Source organism: Octopus bimaculoides, chromosome 7 (genome assembly GCF_046866305.1).
Source record: "Octopus bimaculoides isolate indiv1 chromosome 7, ASM4686630v1, whole genome shotgun sequence".
NCBI lineage: Eukaryota > Metazoa > Mollusca > Cephalopoda > Octopoda > Octopodidae > Octopus > Octopus bimaculoides.
Window position 1 is genome coordinate 64,164,742 of NC_142934.1, and position 18,838 is coordinate 64,183,579.

Below are 18,838 nucleotides of genomic sequence, written 5' to 3' on the forward strand. Positions count from 1 at the left end.
CTTATAACGGGATCAAACTTTTGGGCATAAAGATCGGATTCTTTAATTTCATAGCCCTTGTCCTTAAAGACCTTGACTGCATAATTCTTCAAAGTTGCATTCAAAGATTTTGGCTCTTCATGAGCAAAAACGATAAGCACACGTTTCAGCATCTTTCAGTTGTCTAAAAAAAGCAGAAATCCTGAAAATTAAAAGAAAATATATTAAGAATATGTATTCATTTTGCAAGGTTCTTGATCTGAAGTCGTGTGTTGAAACAAATATCATTGTATTTGGGGATGGTCATGTTGCCAATGTAGCCAATGAAAACACATGCACTATATATTTGGTGTTCACCTTGCTTCAGCTTTATTTCATATCAATTATATTTCGGCCAGAGTTCTTTCATCACACTTCTGTGACCTCAACAGTGGTCTCTTTTACTCTTTTACTTGTTTCAGTCATTTGACTGCAGCCATGCTGGAGCACCGCCTTTAGTCCAACAAATCAACCCCAGGACTTATTCTTTGTAAGCCTAGTACTTATTCTATTGGTCTCTTTTGCCGAACCGCTAAGTTACGGGGACGTAAACACACCAGCATCGGTTGTCAAGCGATGTTGGGGGACAAACACAGACACACAAACATATACACACACACATACACATATATATCTACATATATACGATGGACTTCTTTCAGTTTCCGTCTACCAAATCCACTCACAAGGCTTTGGTCGGCCCGAGGCTATAGTAGAAAACACTTGCTCAAGGTGCCATGCAGTAGGACTGAACCCAGAACCATGTGGTTGGTAAGCAAGCTAATTACCACACAGCCACTCTTGCGCCATGGTCCTTTACTTTCTTCTTTCTTTTTTGTGTCTCTCCTTCCTAACGATCTGCAGTTTTGTTTCCCTGTTGTATGTGTCTTTATTAGTGCATGCATATATCTCTGTGTGTGTGGGAATGTATATAGTACCCACATTATCAGTATCCCCTGTTCATTTTATTATATTTATTTGTTTTTATCTACTTACTTTTTCTTTTTTGTATTAATTTATTGTATTTTGTTTATGTATTTAATTACTTAATTCCATTTATCTATCTATCTTATTGTATTAATAAATGGAATTAAGTAATTAGATACATAAGCAAAATACAATAAATTAATATAAAAAAAAAGAAAAACTAAGTAGATAAAAACAAATAAATAAAATAAAATAAAACGAATGTGAATAAACAGGGGATACTGATAATGCAGGTACCATACATATTCCCATACACACACTTACCAAACATAGACACATAGGGATATACGCATGTTCAAATAAAGACATATACAACAGGAATACAAAAGTGCAGATCATTAGGAAAGAGAGACACAAAAAAGAAAGAAGAAAGCAAAGGACCACTGATGAGGTCACAGAAATGTAACAAAAGAACTCTGGCCAAAATATAATTAATATGAAATAAAGCTGAAGCAAGCGAACACCGAATAAAAGCGCATGTGTTTTCATTGGCTAAATTGGCAACATGACCATCCCCAAATACAACAATATTAAGAAGAATTTTTATTAAAAGGTTATGAAAATATATTTAGGAGACTTTATTAGGAAGCTATACCTATCCTTTTCCCAAAGGCATTAACATAGTAAATACAGTGCAAGTAAGGATGTGGTATCCAGTGTTCTTTTGTTTTTGATTTTTTTTTTATTAGAGAAAAAAAGATTGATGATTAAAAAACATTTTTTTAAATGACTATTGAGCTACAGACTGACTGGACTCAAACCATGACTCTTACTTTCCTGTGTGATCACTTTTTCCCCCTTCCTCTTTAATTCTAGCTGGTGATTAGGGGGTGAAACTGTCTTCTCAACCAATATGCTACTGTGGATGTTCTCTGGTGATGGTGTTATTCCATACTTTCCGATCCATGGCACTGGCTTAGTATGCTTGAGGTCAAAACACTATGACTTCAGGTCTCCACAATTTGTTTCACCCACGTTTTCTATTGAGTGCTACACTGGATTCTCCACTGCATGGGTTACTTCTTCCACAAAAGTTGGTGTGGAAAAGACGGATTTTGGTCCTTAGGGAGAAATCACATTACCTATCATATCACATATGGGTGTAACCAGGGTTTCAACCAGGGAAAGTTTCCAATCATTAAAATGAATCTACCATTAGTCATTTGGTCAAAAAAAAAAAAAAAAAAAAAAAAAAGGAAATGAACTGTAGGTTGAGGTATTATCCAAATTTGTTGACACACACTCTTCTTCTCCAGAGGTTCTCATGATGTGTTTGTAGTATAGGTGTATTTTGGTCAAGCCAGTTTCCTGTTAGTTTCTGAGTTTTGCCTGTGGGATGCACAAGTTCTTCAGGCTAATTACAGCACCCACAGGCAAATCTCAGAGTAGCAAGAGACTGACTCAATCAAAATAAAATATATTATTAATCACTGCTATTAATCTGTCCTAGGTTACAGACATGCAATACTGAGTGGCACTTGAATACTAGATAATTGATTAGGTTTCTATGTCACCACTCTGACATTACAATTGACCAAAGTACTAAACCAGTAAAAAAAGAAAAGTTATCTTCTTGAGTCATACCAACTTATAAGGGCCAGTTTCTCAGTTTCATGGCATATATATTCCCTCACCTGGATTGGACACCAGTCCATTGAAAGATTACTCATTTTTACCAGCTGAGTGGACTGAAGCAACATGAAATGAAGTGTTTTGCTCAAGAATACAATGCATTGCCTGGTCCAGGAATCGAAACTAATCTTACAATCATGAGTCCAACACCCTAACCACTAAGCCATGAAGCTCCACAACCAGTAAACACTCACCATCTGAGCATTTAAGGCAGCTGGTTCATTCAGAAAAAAAATTTTTCTGGCTGAGAACAAAATCATTTTTAGTAAAGTAGTTGAATTCACAGGCCAGATTTCACTAATGTAGAATAGTACATAAAAAATACATGGCTAAAAAGTATTTTATTGAATGGTACAAGTAATTTTGAGGACGTTGGGGTGTCACCCCCAACTCTGAAATTGACTTCTCATCAAACAATCAAATTTTCAAATCAAGTTTTCCAATGTGACCCAAATCTAAACAAGTTTGAAGGCTATAAATCATATGTACCATATGCAATTCTTTGACAACTTTTATTTCTTTTACATCACAACAGGTGGCACATTGAAATGCCAGTCAAACAATGCTGGTTCCTTACCCAGAAGTATTATTTAAAAAGCAGATTGCTAACTCATACCAGTCATTCAGCTGGCTGCCAGCACATTAAAAGTTTATTTGTTCAGAGATGATCTAGAGTTACATGAGAGCATTTTTACCTAAGACAAACCAGAGTTTTGTTTTTCTATTTTCCCTTTTCGTTTCATCAATAATTCTCTTTTATCTCTTTTACTTGTTTCAGTCATTTGACTGCGGCCATGCTGGAGCACCACCTTTTAGTCAAACAAATTGACGCCAGGACTTATTCTTTGTAAGCCTAATACTTATTCTATCGGTCTCTTTTGCCAAACCACTAAGTTATGAGAACTTCACACCAGCATCGGTTGTCAAGCAATGTTGGGGGAACAAACACAGACACACAAACACACACACAAACACACACACACAGATATATATATATATATATATATATATATACATATATACGACAGGCTTCTTTCAGTTTCCATCAACCAAATCCACTCACAAGGCTTTGGTCGGCCTGAAGCTATAGTAGAAGACACTTGTCCAAGGTTCCACGCAGTGGGACTGAACCCAGAACCATGTGGTTGGTAAGCAAGTTACTTACCACACAGCCACTCCTGTACCGTCAGCATCCCACACATAGCCTATCATATGCAATGAGTTTTGGTTAAGGCAGATACAGTGTTGGCTCATACCAACAGGGAGATATCAAAGTGTCAGTACATTACATTAGGAAAAAAAATCTGCTTAAATGAGTCACAATTTTGAATTTGTACCAAGCAATACTGCATATCCTGTATATAATAAAAAGTGACGTGTGTGTGTGCATGGACATATATGTATATGTATGTACACTTTTCACAACATCAGTAATAAAAGCAGCACATTTGCATATTTTTATAAACTAAAAAAAAAGTCAGAAAAGAATAAACAAAAGATAAAATATGGAAAAAGAAAATATACATACAAAAGAGACAATCTGTATCATCAAGTATGAATTTCTAAACAAGAAAAATATCCTAAACTCCAGTGAGGGTTAAGATCAAAATCTTTTCAGCCACACCCATCCTAGCTGAGATCTTTATCCATAACGTATAGGTTCTTTATTTTCTAAGATGATTTTTTGGTGACACTATTACCAACTTAAACTTGAGGGAAATTAGGATATTATTTGTACCACATTGAGGCTTTGGCTTGTTATACAGGTGTATCTAGGTAGCTGCGATTGTGGAGAAAGAAAGGGTGTCAACAAAACCTAATACTTTTAATGTTTTTTTTTTCTTTTTTATAAATAGTATGACATTAACCTGCTTAGCATGTCAATTGAAAACTATCTTAAAAAAAAGACCCTGCCATAAACAAATAAGAAAATTATAGAAAAACTGGTTGGCTGGTGTGAATACCCAGAAGGTATGAGACCATTAGTAAAAATACTGAGCAATCAGTAATCCCATTATGAAGGACATTTGTTTACAGTAGTATAAAACACGTGAGAGAATAGGTCAATAACCAAGCCTCTACATTGTTACTTAGCCTGCTAGAAAGAATAGCCATATCTCACTCGAATCACACATTCTACTATCCTAAACAAAACTGATACACTGGATAGTATAGTCTTGGATACACTATACCTAAAAGAGAGGGAGAGAAAAGGTAGGATGGTCTTGGTTTAAATGTTTTTAATTGTAGTATGACTGCTTGATCAGAACCAAATTGGTGCTAAGCAACATACAGAGGAGAGAGAGAGAGAATGCATGCACATACACAAATACACACACATGCACTAAAAGACACTGAAGAAAACTGCTGAATACACCTGCACCAACACTCACCAAATACTGGCCCACAGCCAAACTTGTTTCTCTCTGTTTCTTCTGCTTTTTTCTATACAATGGATAGTTTAGCAGGAGCTGGTAAGTCAGATCTCTGTGTAAAGCTCTACTGTCAGCTTTGGTATGGCTTCTACAGTTGGATGCCCTTCTAATGCCAACCACTTTAAAGAGTGTACTGGGTGCTTTTTATGTGGCACCAGCACCAGTGATTTCACCTAAGTAACTTGCAAGAAAAGACCCCTCAACTGAGCAAGGGGAGTAGTAATGAGGGAGATGACTTTGTGCTAGATGATGAGTATGAATATAAGAACAGAATGAAGTGTCTTGTAGGAGAGGAGACACATGGCCACTCCAGTTGGAAAGAGAGAGAGAGAGAGGAGAGAGGGAGAAAGATGGTGAAGCAGATGTGTCGAGGTGTACTCTCAAGTCACAAAGATGTTTACAGAGGAGTGGATAGGGTGTGTGGGTAAGAAAGTTCACAAAAGTTCAAAAAGGGTGTGGGAGATGGAGGGGAGGAGAATGCAGTGTGTGAAAACAGGTGGAGAGAGGGGGGTATTAAGAAGTTATGTTATAGGGACAGAGCAAGTAAAAGAACAAAAAACTAGATAATATATTGCAACAATAAAAGAATATACTGCAAGGGAGGGTATATATTGGTTTCAAATTTTGGCACAAGCCTAACATGGAACAATAATATGCAACAATTAAATAATAGAGTGAGTAAACTATGGAAATCTTATATAATTGTTACAAGAAACAATACAAATTCACCATTATTGACTTCTCCTGCTAAAAAATTGGCAACATATTTGAAGCTATTATAATGGCTTGACAATGTCATCAGGTGATTGCAATGGATTATTTCTGCATTACCATTATTTCATTACGTATACGATGCAAAATTTAGTGAAGCCATAAAACATGAAAATGTAAGGATATTCTAAGCTGTGTCCTTTATGAAACAAAGTTAATTATAACGAATAGACAAAAGGATGGTACAGTTGCGGTGGCCTGAGCTTGACACAGCCAAAATTGCAGAAAAAAAAAAAATTTTGTGAAGTTGTTGTTGTTGTTGGCACTCCGTCGCTTACGACGTCGAGGGTTCCAGTTGATCCGATCAACGGAACAGCCTGCTCGTCAAATTAACGTGCAAGTGGCTGAGCACTCCACAGACATGTGTACCCTTAACGTAGTTCTCGGGGATATTCAGCGTGACACAATGTGACAAGGCTGGCCCTTTGAATTACAGGCACAACAGAAACAGGAAGTAAGAGTGAGAGAAAGTTGTGGTGAAAGAGTACAGCAGGGGTCACCACCATCCCCTGCCGGAGCCTCGTGGAACTTTAAATGTTTTCGCTCAATAAACACTCACAACGCCCGGTCTGGGAATCGAAACCGCGATCCTATGACTGTGAGTCCGCTGCCCTAACCACCGGGCCATTGCACCTCCACATTTTGTGAAGTACCAAATGTATTTCAAACAGAGATATTGAATTAGCAGAGCTATTAGAGCATTAGTACTTGTTTGAATTGTCTGTGCTCAGAGTTCCAATCCTGCCTAGGTTAACTTCATATTTCATCTTTTTGTACTCAATTTTTAAAAATACCAATCCAGAGCAGTGGACTGGCAGAAATGTGAGAGATTTAGGCAAGATGTCTTGTGGTATCTGCTGCAGTTCTTTGCACTCTGACAGAAAAGACTGCAGCAACACTAGTGAAAGCTGTATTGGCCCAAGTTACAAGTATTTCCCTGGAATGGACACAGGCAGGATAAAGAGGTGTGACTTGCATGCATGGACAATAGCCAATCTTCTTAAATATAACCCCGCCTGTTGATAAAGCTTTAAGAAATGCTAATAAATGGCACTATATCCTTATCCGTACATCAGAAAAGAGAGAATGACACTATCAAATGCTTTGGAGCAGTTCAAAGATTATCAGTGCTTAGAACTATCACATTATAGCCTTCAATCATGTTTGTAAATAGAATGATTCTTATAAAATCCATCCCTGTTGTAAAGTGTGCAAGATTTGTGTTTTAATCATTCCAAATCAAAGGCATGATGAGGTTAGGATCAGGCTAACACCTTATAGTTAGGGTTTGTAACTGGATAATGAAGTAGAATATTTTAAATTACTCAAGATTGTACCTGCATTGTGGAGACTCTAGGCACACGGCCCGAAATTTTTGGGAAGGGGGCCAGTCGATTAAATCGACCCCAGTACGCAACTGGTACTTAATTTATCGACCCCGAAAGGATGAAAGGCAAAGTCGACCTCGGCGGAATTTGAACTCAGAACGTAAAGACAGACGAAATGCCACTGAGCATTTCGCCCGGCGTGCTAACGTTTCCGCCAGTTTGCCGCCTTAGGAGAGGTAAACATTGTTGAACGATGATTATGTCAACCGAATAAAACAAGGGAGACAACTCAAGATAACAAATTTTGAAATTGGTTGACAATTCAGAGTAATGAGTAATTAAAATATGAAAGTGGCAGGATAGAGAACAGTCTTATATAAATAGGAGGCTTAACAGATTTTCTTCCTCTTAATAACTTCTGTTGTGAAGGGTACTAAAATATCAATATGTAGGGAGTGATCTTTTTCTTTTTTTAGATTATTTACAAACAGGAAAAATACTTTGAAAAGCATAAGGAGGCAATAATAGTTTTGTTATTTGATACTTTTGTTCTTTAATACTTTCTTTAAATATATATATATATATATATATATATATATATATATATATATATATATATATATATATATATATATATATATATATATATATATATATATATATATATATATATATATATATATATATATATATATATATATATATATATATATATATATATATATATATATATATATATATATATATATATATATATATATATATATATATATATATATATATATATATATATATATAGTGGCTATGTGGTAAGTAGCTTGCTTACCAACCACATGGTTCCGGGTTCAGTCCCACTGCATGGCACTTTGGGCAAGTGTCTTCTAGTATAGCCTCGGACCGACCAAAGCTTTGTGAGTGGATTTGGTAGACGGAAACTGAAAGAAGCCCGTCGTATATATGTATATATATATGTGTATGTGTGTGTATCTGTTTGTGTGTCTGTGTTTGTCCCCCCCCCCCTCAAACATCGCTTGACAACTGATGCTGGTGTGTTTACGTCCCTGTAACTTAGTGGTTCGGCAAAGAGATCGATAGAATAAGTACCAGGCTTACAAAGAATAAGTCCTGAAGTCGATTTGCTCGACTAAAGGCGGTGCTCCAGCATGGCCACAGTCAAATGATTGAAACAAGTAAAAAGAGTAATATATATTTAGGACTCTCGTTTAACTATACTTTATTCACTCCCTTCTTCACCTCTCATGAATGTGATAGGAGCAACATCCATGATACGATATTTCAGAAACATTGATACCATTTATATAGCACACACAATTGAATAACTCTTACATGTCCTTCACTGAAGGTCACTTTCAAATTTCCATAGTAACATGAATTGTTTTATTTACATTACTATCACCTCATCACGTATGCAATATTAAATACGCAGTTCTAGACATGACACGGCGTTCCAAAAGTAATTCAATGGCATTATCATAATTTATACCGTTCATCATCTATATGAAATTGGAAGGAATGATTAATCGAGTTTAAGAAATTTTTTGATTCAATAATGAAAGTTTTACTGGAAGTATGCAATTCGAAAAAAAAACACAAAGTTGACGTTCAGGAATTTTTTTTTTTATGTGTTTCAGTCATTATTAGACTGCGGCCATGCTGGGGTCCCACCTTGAGGAAAGTTTAATCGAATAACTCTGTCGGTGTTTTTGCCGAACTGCAAAGAGGACGTAAATACACCGGCACCAGTTGCCATGCGGGGGGTGGGGAACAAACACAGATACACACGCATATATATTAATATATACACAAACACACGACGAACTTCTTTCAGTTACCATCTACCAATTCCACTCACAAGGCTTTAGTAGGTCTGATACTATAATAGAAGACGCTCGCCCAAGGTGTCAGGCAGTGGGACTGAACTCGGAACCATGAGTTTGGAAAGCAAGCTTCTTACCATATAGCCACGCCTGCGTCTTCACTTTCTACGTGTTGATGATTAAGGTCTGTAGAATTATACAAAATTAAAAACTTTTGTGGGGGGCGGGAAGAATTAGATTGTGACTTTCGTATTGAGTTCTGAAATGCATTACCAACGTGAGAATTGAAGTAGCTGCACAAAAAGGAAGCGGATCACAGATTTCGCTACTTATATCAATTACATTAACAGTCTTGAGTAAGTATTGAGAAAATAAAAATGGTAAATCTTTTTTTTTTTTTTTTCATGGTAGACTACAGAGTATAATATCGATCGCATACGTCTCAGTAATTTTGATAGTATTTCTCTCATCGAAAGAGTAAAAACCGAACTCGATCTCGGATGAGTTTGTATGCACAGCTGCAAAATATACAAATATCATGTGCATTTAGATTATAGAATAAGCAAATAATATCTACATGGATAACTAGACCAGACGTTATAAATAGCGATCTTTCCGCCTGTTATGTACATACATAATTACCTGAAAACTGAAATTAAAATGAGGACAAAATAAGTAACGAGGGAAATATGGTACTTACTCGTTTAACTTCGTTTATTATTATTTTTCTCAAAATACTAACCCTACCAACTCCAACTTTTCTAATACACTTTCTATAGATATTTATACTGCGAATATCCAGAGTCAGAATCTACAAAACAAATTTGCGATGGGCAGTGTGGTTAAGAAGTTCGATTCGCGACCTTGTAATTTTGGGTTCAATTCAATTGTGCGGCACCCTAGGCAACTGTCTCTTAACACTATAGCCCCGAACCGATTAATGGCCTGGGAGTGAAATTACATGGAAACCCGTTGTATATACGAGTGTGTGCGCGCGCGCATTTTTGTGATTACCGCCCCACCATCGCTTGACAACTGGTATTGGTTTATGTAAGTTAGTGTCCAGCAAAAGAGACCGATGGATTAAGTACCAGACTTAAAAATAAATACTACGATCGATCTTTTAAACCAAATTCTTCAAGGTGGTGCTCCAGCATGGCCGTAGTCCAGTGACTGAAACAAGTGAAAGAATACAGAAAACAAAAATAGAATAGGAGTTCACTTTCACTTAATCAAACTGTATTTAATATCACTGCATTTGGCAGCCAGCGAACTTGGGTTAAACAGTTCATTTATACGTTTTACTTGTCTATCGCAATTTGAACAACGCAAGAAGCAAAATATACGCAAAAAAGAAAATAAAATGAACAAGAAATGGCATCCCTATACAAGTGTGCCCCATTCACTGACTTTGCTTCCTCGCAATTTTAGAAAAGTTGATATTTTTTTGATAAGTTCTATAAATATCTTTCAGATGGTGTAGACTCCATTTTTTTAATTGTTTATTACATTATATTACAAACATTTCAAAACCAAGTTTTTACAATATTTCTCAAAAAATGAATATAAAATTGTTCACAAAGGAGGTTGTTATTATTATCATCATTGTCATCATACATCTTCTAAAAATAATTACCAAAAATTGAATCGTTTGATTTTCTTGAATAAAATTTTGATGGAGAAAATGGAATTAAAATGGTCGATCAGCTTAAGATAATAAATAATTGGTATATTAACGTCAGAACTAACAACAGATTTTTTTAAAATTAACATAAACATTTATTTACATGAAAGAAAATTACCGGAGAACTTTCATCTAATTCTTCGAAATCTTTCTATAAACACTATATTGAAACCATTGGTAGGGAATTTTATTTATCACATCATCTGGTTGCACACCATACGGTTCAACGGAACCAGCACGCACGCAGCGTAACCAAAGGCGACGGCGAGGCTAAGGTGTTGCGAAAGCCAAGCACACTCAAGGGCATCGCCTGACAACTCGGTGAGTCGAACTGCCAACGTTGACAAGAACTTCACGGTTAGTAGCCCAGTCCCTCCAAACGTCTCAAAAGCCACAGGTTGGTAGGGATAGTTCACTGTCAGGTCCCGGTACTTTGCCTGCCAAAGGGGAGCAAACGTGAATCGAGGAAAGAAAATAGGGAAGAGATAAAGACGAGCACTTGCGCAGACCTAGACCACCAAACCGTTTGGGCAAAGCAGCTTGGTCACGGGAGTCTGGAGAGTGTTTGATATTGACCAAGCATTCGAATTTCCTGAAGATTAGGTTGTCAAAGTCAGCGTTGGATTTATCATTAAGCAAAATAAGTACGTACTTCGGGCATCGAAGGAAGGAGGGGGCACCACAGAAATGTTAAATGGTTTACGGCACAAAAGAAATCCACTTTAAACTTGCTAAAATAATATTCGGGATACTTTTATCGCTACTAAGTATAGATGCAGATGTGTTACCTAAGATTAATTTTGAGCATCTGATCAAAGATTTTGCAGTTCAAAAAAGTAAGAGAAAAATTTTCTAATATAAATAAAGTGGAAGTATACAAAATTAAACATTATTTTCCCCTCTTAGTATTTTTTTTTTTGTTTCGTTTTGAAAAATGAAAATTTATTTTATGGTTTGTTATTGTTTATATTTTGAATTACATAATATTTTATGGGGGTACCAAAATCTTTTAAGTGCTTAGGTCCTCAATGGGTCTTAATCAGGCCCTGGTCAAAGTATTGAAGGGACGACAGGAATCTGTAAAAGGGACTAACTCTCAGAAAATACAATAGCTTAGGAACTGACAAGTAATTCTTAAGTATAAAAAAAACCCTTGGCTTTTAAAAAGTTGTTTGAGGTTAGCTATTTTGGATCTAAAGATGGACTCGAAAGCTAGGTCAGTAATTGGGGATCCAAATGTGTACCACGCTGATGAAGGAGGAATCGCAATTGAGAGGAGGGAGTCAACAAATAGTTTAATAGTCTGCTCATGCGAAGATGGGTAGTTGAGGAGCCAGAGCTCGCATTTGGAGCTGTTAAAGCTAAGAGCTCTACGAACAAGTTCCTTGATCATCGTCCTCGCAAGCAACTTGTCAGGAGGGTCTCCCAAATAAGCATCATTGAGTTACCAAGACATTTAGGTCTAGGTCGGCTCCTATCTTGGTAACATCATCAATACTCAATGCGAATTGGGTAGGACCAAGTAGGTCACCCTGCTGGACTCCAGAGGCAGATGAGATGAGGTGGTCACTAAACGCGAGATAGGAGGGCTCCCGATAAGCTTGCCAAGCAAAGTGATAAACTGGTGGGGAATTCTCCCTTACTGTGCGGAGGATGACGTCTCGACTGATGGAGTTAAAAGTATTCTTAGGGTCTAGTTTGAGGATGACCTTTGGGGACTCAGAGGGTAAGTTGGTTAAAGCTGAATAGGGGAAAATTCCTCGGACAGGCAGCTGGAAGCTGAGGACAGGCACACTTTTGCTGTGAGCCGTCGCAGAGCACAGCCAACTGCTATGGGGCAGATGTCACCGTTGGGCTTGGTAAGACCAAATAGTTTGTCCCCAAAGAACAGGGGACGAATGTAGGCAAGGACACTCTCAGACGAGAGCAAGTTTATGAACTGTGTTAGGTTCTCCAAGAGTTCGAGCCCAGTATCACCAGCTAGCAGGGAGATACCATCCTTGAGATGCTGAGATCGTAAGCCATCGATCCCAGTGCCAGAACCCGCTGGAAAAGAGGCAGTTGCCCTCCTGAAATTGTCAGGGGTGAAGACGGGTTGTAGAAAACTTGGTGGGTCGGGCCAGTGTGGGTGATCGTTTGGAGGGGCCGGAGGATGTTTCTCCTTCAGTTGGTTGAGGGAGTCTGTGGTCCATGGGACGAGGGAGGACAGAAAGCGAACAGCTTCTTTAATGTCAAATTCACTGAATTAGGCATTAACAGCCTTCTTTAAGTAAGGTGGTCGACCATTGTTCGGGATTGAGCTTGTAGTGACGCCTTAATAGCAGACATTCCGGAAAGCTTATCCACGCATGCGCAGGGACTAGTTCCGGAAGGAATACAGGAAGAGTCTCGTGCGCATGCGTGGTCATTCGACATCCAAGCTTCGCGCCCTTTTTTCATTCTCTTTTCTCGCCGGCCGACGAAGAGCCCAGACGTACAAGCAGTCCCTCTCCAACATTCCAACTCTGGAGACAGCTCTTTCCAACATTCCAACTCTGGAGCTAGACAAATAACCATCCAACATCATTGACGGCGTCTCAGCAACCAAAGGGCGAAGTGCTGCCTATTTCCTCTGTAAATAAATATTGTTGTGTTGATAGTTCAGAATCTGCGTTCCGTTGTTTCTTCAAGAAATTTAATGTACGGAAGCGGTGTACACCTAATGGTGTATAACCACTTTCCTACAATTGGTGACCCCGACTCAAGAACAAACGCAGCCCGGAGAATTCCTACAATTGGTGACCCCGACTCAAGAATAACCGCAGCCGAGGATTCTGATCTGCCGACCGATAATACTACACGAGCCGCCGCTGACATAAGTAAATACGGCATTTCGAACAGCTACCCGACTCAAGAACAAACGCAGCCCGGAGAATTCCTACAATTGGCGACCCCGACTCAAGAACAAACGCAACCCGGTACTTACCTACAATTGGTGACCCCGACTCAAGAACAAACGCAGCCCGGAGAATCCCTACAATTGGTGACCCCGAATAAAGAACGACTGCAGCCGAAAATCTGAACTACCAACCGATAATAGAACACGAGCCGTCAACATGCTCGTCACAGATAGAGAATGCACACAATCACTCGCATCAGCTTATTCCACAGCTGCAGGACTTTCTCTTGGTCATCACACGGTACTTCCCTACAATTGATGACCCCAAATAAAGAACAACTGCAGCCGGAAATTCTGATCTGCCGACCAATAATACTACAATTGGTACCCCGAGCTAAAAGTTCTACAGACCTCGTTTTCAATAGCCATTGAATTCGTATGTTTCGCGACGTTAAACTTCAGGACTGCCTCTACATTCTCATCCATCACAAGTGAAAAGCTAAGAAAATTTTTCTACGTTAAAGTTTTTCATTTTGTCAATGACTTCCAGAGCCTATAACCAAAGACTTCTTTGCGGCTGAGACCTTTGTGGTTTTTCACACAAAAAACTTCACGGTTATTTCATCCTAACAACTTTTTGAGCAGTTTCCTACATGTTTCACGAGACGTCAATTCATTGACGATGTTGGTAGTATGTAGAGTCGTATTGCTGCTGACGATGTTGGCGATGCTGGTAGTACTTGCTGAAAATAGCAGTAAAATGCACAGTTACATTTCAGTGAGTACATAACATTTGTTGATGCTGACTTGTTCCCAGTTCAGCTTATTTCGTCACCTCTCCGTTTCTCTCGGCCGGAGAATGGAAGAGTTACTGGCTTATCTTCATTTGCACGGGATCTTTTGGTCATTTTCGCTCGCAGCTCCAAATTCATGACAGCATTTTCCAGCAATGCCACCAACGGTACCTCTCAAATAGACACCCTGTCAAATTTCTCTCTCCTGATACGCACCAACAGCTACCATCTCGCTTCTAATGGGATGGTTGAGCATTTTCATAGGCAATTTAAGGCTGCCTTACACGCCACGCCCAACCCGCAGTCTTGGGTTGAATTTCTTCAAGGTCGACGCTAATGGTCGTACAGAGATTGTGTCTGTCGACCGTCTGAAAAAGCGTACCTTGGCAAACCCTCAACTTTCGTGTACGACGTGCCCGTTTTTCAAACACCACACACCACTGTCAACATCATTACCACCACACACATACAGAACACAGCTACAGCCAGTTTACAGCGACGACATCAACAACCACTACGAACTACAAGCATCGCCCCCGACGTCGCCAGCAGCAATACGACTCTACATACTACCAACATCGTGAACATGACTTCTACACATACACAAGCAACCAACATCAACAAGCGCGGTTTTATCTCGACCCTGTTAGAGTGAATATTCAGTACCAGGTAACACAGGTCCCAGCCAGCATCGACGCTCAACTACAGCTCTGCTCCTTGACCGCAACTTCCTGCGTATGGACATTCTATCTCCTTGTGGAATTTTAATACGAACTGGTTTTTCTCCATCTCAGTGTTTTAAGACTTTTCACAGTCTGTTACAGACACTTTTACTATGTTCTGTGTTTTCTCTCACACACACACTTGTGCACTCATATATTTTCTTTCCTTTCAGAAAAAAACAAAAGATCAGTCTTTTACATCAGGTGATTCCAGTTTCCTGGACAGTTGTCATCACGGTTGTTTTGTCATTGTGTATTCATTTGTACATTGCATGCATGTATCTCACAAGTGTACATTCATTTCTTTGATTTTTCTCTGTGTGTGTTTGTGCCACATCTTGTGGGTGGTTTCGGTGGCCATCTTGCCTCAGGCGTCCCTCCAAAATTTCTATTTTCGTGCTTTCGGCACTCGCGGGGGAGCCATGTAGTAACGCCTTAATAGCAGACATTCCGGAAAGCTTATCCACGCATGCGCAGGGACTAGTTCCGGAAGGAATACAGGAAGAGTCTCGTGCGCATGCGTGATCATTCGACACCCAAGCTTCGCGCCCTTTTTTCATTCTCTTTTCTCGCCGGCCGACGAAGAGCCCAGACGTACAAGCAGTCCCTCTCCAACATTCCAACTCTGGAGCTAGACAAATAACCACCCAACATCATTGACGGCGTCTCAGCAACCAAAGGGCGAAGTGCTGCCTATTTCCTCTGTAAATAAATATTGTTGTGTTGATAGTTCAGAATCTGCGTTCCGTTGTTTCTTCAAGAAGTTTAATGTACGGAAGCGGGTGTACACCTAATGGTGTATAACCGCTTTCCTACAAGCTGATGATCGACCTGGGATGAACAGTGGCTGGGGATAGATTCGAACAACTCGAATGGCTGTTTTAGTGAAAAAATGAAGGGTCCATTATTCCCATTCGTCAAGTGGAGGGAGACCAAAGCTTGGACAAACCTTGGAGGGCGGCGGCAAAATCTTCAACGGGGATCTGGACTTCAGAGCAAGGTTCTGTCCTACTAAGGATGTCAGAGCTGAAGTAACATCGGTTGCTTTCCTATCATATCGGAATTTGTTGTGAAGATTTTTTTCGGACGGGAGCGGATAGGATAATTCACACAGGTCGACTGTTTCCTCATAACATTGAGAAAAATGGGAATTTTTTAATGAAAATTCTACAAATACCTTCAAGATAGACTATTAATCTGCACCATACGAAAAGTTCGATGAAGCTATAAAGTGTTAGTCAGGCACTCAACTATGAATCCACTTCATCTTACACTTCGTTCTGTAGAATATCTCTATGTAAAAACTGAAAATTTTGAAAAAGTTATGTTGATGTGTATCAGTATGTATGTGTGTGCACCACTCTTTTTCGACAATTTTAACACGAAATAACTTTAAAAAGATAAAATTTTCTCAATAACATTAAGAGTAAAGGATGTTTTATATGACACATTCTACCATTGTCCCAAGTTTGAAAGTGTTTCGTTAATAAAACAAGTGGCGCCCGCCAAATCAGAAACATCTAGCCTTAATCTTCCGACAGCATTCCAATAATAACAGACAGGTTTGATTTCTGTTGACCGCTTAGTTTCCTCATGTGTGACAGTATATACGATATGCTGCGATTTTAGGAATTAGTTCAACTTACTGGAGGGCAAAGACGAATAATAACTGTCATGATTGTACAACTAAAAATAAAAACCATAATGATTAGATCATTACATTCTTTTACTAACCTTTTCATCTAGTAACTTGTCCTACTGGTAGCTAAAGCGAGTACACGTGTGTTATACATATCAATGTTGTTTGCTTAACTGAAGCAGGGAGATCTGAGCGTATTACTAATTAGTAAACTTTAATGTACTACTTAAGATACAATAATATTTGAAATTGTTGATTCTAAAAGCAACAACAAAAGATCCCGTGTTCAAACTCAGATACGGTGAAGGGAAATAAAATCACAATAAAAAGCCATCGGGGGAAAAAAAAAGAGAAAGGAAACAGTTCATTTAAAATACCATAATTTATGGTATTTACTAACAATACATGGATTATATTCATTAGCAACACAAATATGAATAGTATTACTGGAATGTGGAAAACCATCACGGTTGATATGTTGAAATAATTCAACGGATAAAATTATGAGTAAATAAATAAAAAACCGTTAATTGAAATTTTCCTGTGACATTCTCCCAACGTAGATTCAAAGATATGAAGAGTATATATATATATGCTCTCGTGCAGTCTTGGCACAGTGGAAGCCGCCTGGCGCATATTGTAATTCCTTTGGGACGGAACCTTTTTAAGACAACGGTGATTTGATTACATTAAGTAGCAGATAATTATGTTGAGCGTGAGTGATAACTAATTTTGATAAACCAGCTGATGGAGTTTTCGAAGAGCTTTACTTAGAAGTACCATACCTCATAAGGAATTTTCTCTTTTTTTCTTTTTTGTACCCCAGTAATCTTGAAGTTAAATGTTTACTTTAACTTCCAACCACAAAAAAAAAAAAAAAAAAAAAAAAAAACTGTAATAGGTGTAAAAAAAAATGTGTATTAAACGAATATGAAAACAAAAATTTGCGTCAATGAACCAAGGGTTGGGAGGAAAGCTTTCGAAAAATTCACAAGATCCGATTTTTTCCCTCATAACTTTTAGGAAAATGGACATCTTTAGATGAAATTTTATATAAATACCTTTCGAACAGCATAGATTACAATTATGAAGAAATTTGTGGGGGAAAATTTTTCCGAGGGGGGCGGGGAGAGGACATTCGAAGAGAAAGAAATTCATAAATTAGTTTTTGCTTGAGTGTAATGGAAATAAGTTATAATTTTTTTTCTTCTTTTTTTGCTAAATAAATACACGCACTATATATATATTTTTTTCTTCATTCGTTTATTACTGTTCTTATTTTATTATTTTAGCTTATGTCCACTGTCGGGAAATCTTTCATCACACATCTGTCACCTCTTCAGCGACACTTTTCGTTTTCGTGTGTGTTCTTGCTCCATTTACTCCATTCTGAAGAGGTCACAGATGTGTGACGAAAGATTTCCGAACAATGGACATGAGTTAAAATACTAGAATAAGAATAGTAACAAACGAGTGAAGAATATATATATATATATATATATATATATATATATATATATATATATATATATATATATATATATATAGTGCGTGTGTTTATTTGACAAAAAAAAATATGATCTTCCAGAAATACAACATGTTTCAACACACGTTTTCACATCAGGAATCTTGCAAAACGAATTGATAGAAAAAGGTTTTTAAAAAGATCCCATGTATCATAGTGAGAGAAACAAATTGATCAATACGGTGTTGAATATAGTTTCACTATGGGGAAAAAAAAGTTAAGGGCGATTTAGCTGTTGTTTTTAACACATCTCCACTGTTGGGTTCCTTTTTAAAGCCTTTTTCTATTAATCAAACGAAAAATAAACGAATCTTCTCCTTTACTTGTTTCAGTCATTTGACTGCAGCCATGCTGGAGCACCGCCTTTAGTCGAGCAAATCGACCCAGGACTTATTCTTTATAAGCCTAGTACTTATTCTATCGGTCTATTTTGCCGAACCGCTAAGTTACGAGGACGTAACCAGCATCGGTTGTGAAGCTATGCTAGGGGGACAAACAAAGACACACATATATATGCATATATATATATACGACGGCTTTCTTTCAGTTTCCGTCTACCAAATCCACTCACAAGGCTTTGGTTGGCC

At 38.1% G+C, this 18,838-nt stretch overlaps 1 protein-coding gene across 1 annotated transcript in view; it reads right to left on the reverse strand.

Annotated features, from left to right (window-relative positions):
- LOC106878090 (ribosyldihydronicotinamide dehydrogenase [quinone]) overlaps window positions 1-18,838 on the reverse strand; it is a 34,383-nt gene that overhangs the window by 13,693 nt on the left and 1,852 nt on the right. The window contains exon 2 of the mRNA XM_089355452.1: window positions 1-181. This exon is cut by the window's left edge and continues 2 nt beyond it. Coding sequence (XP_089211578.1) covers window positions 1-152 — 152 coding nt within the window. The 5' untranslated portion in view covers window positions 153-181. The remainder of the gene's footprint in view (window positions 182-18,838) is intronic.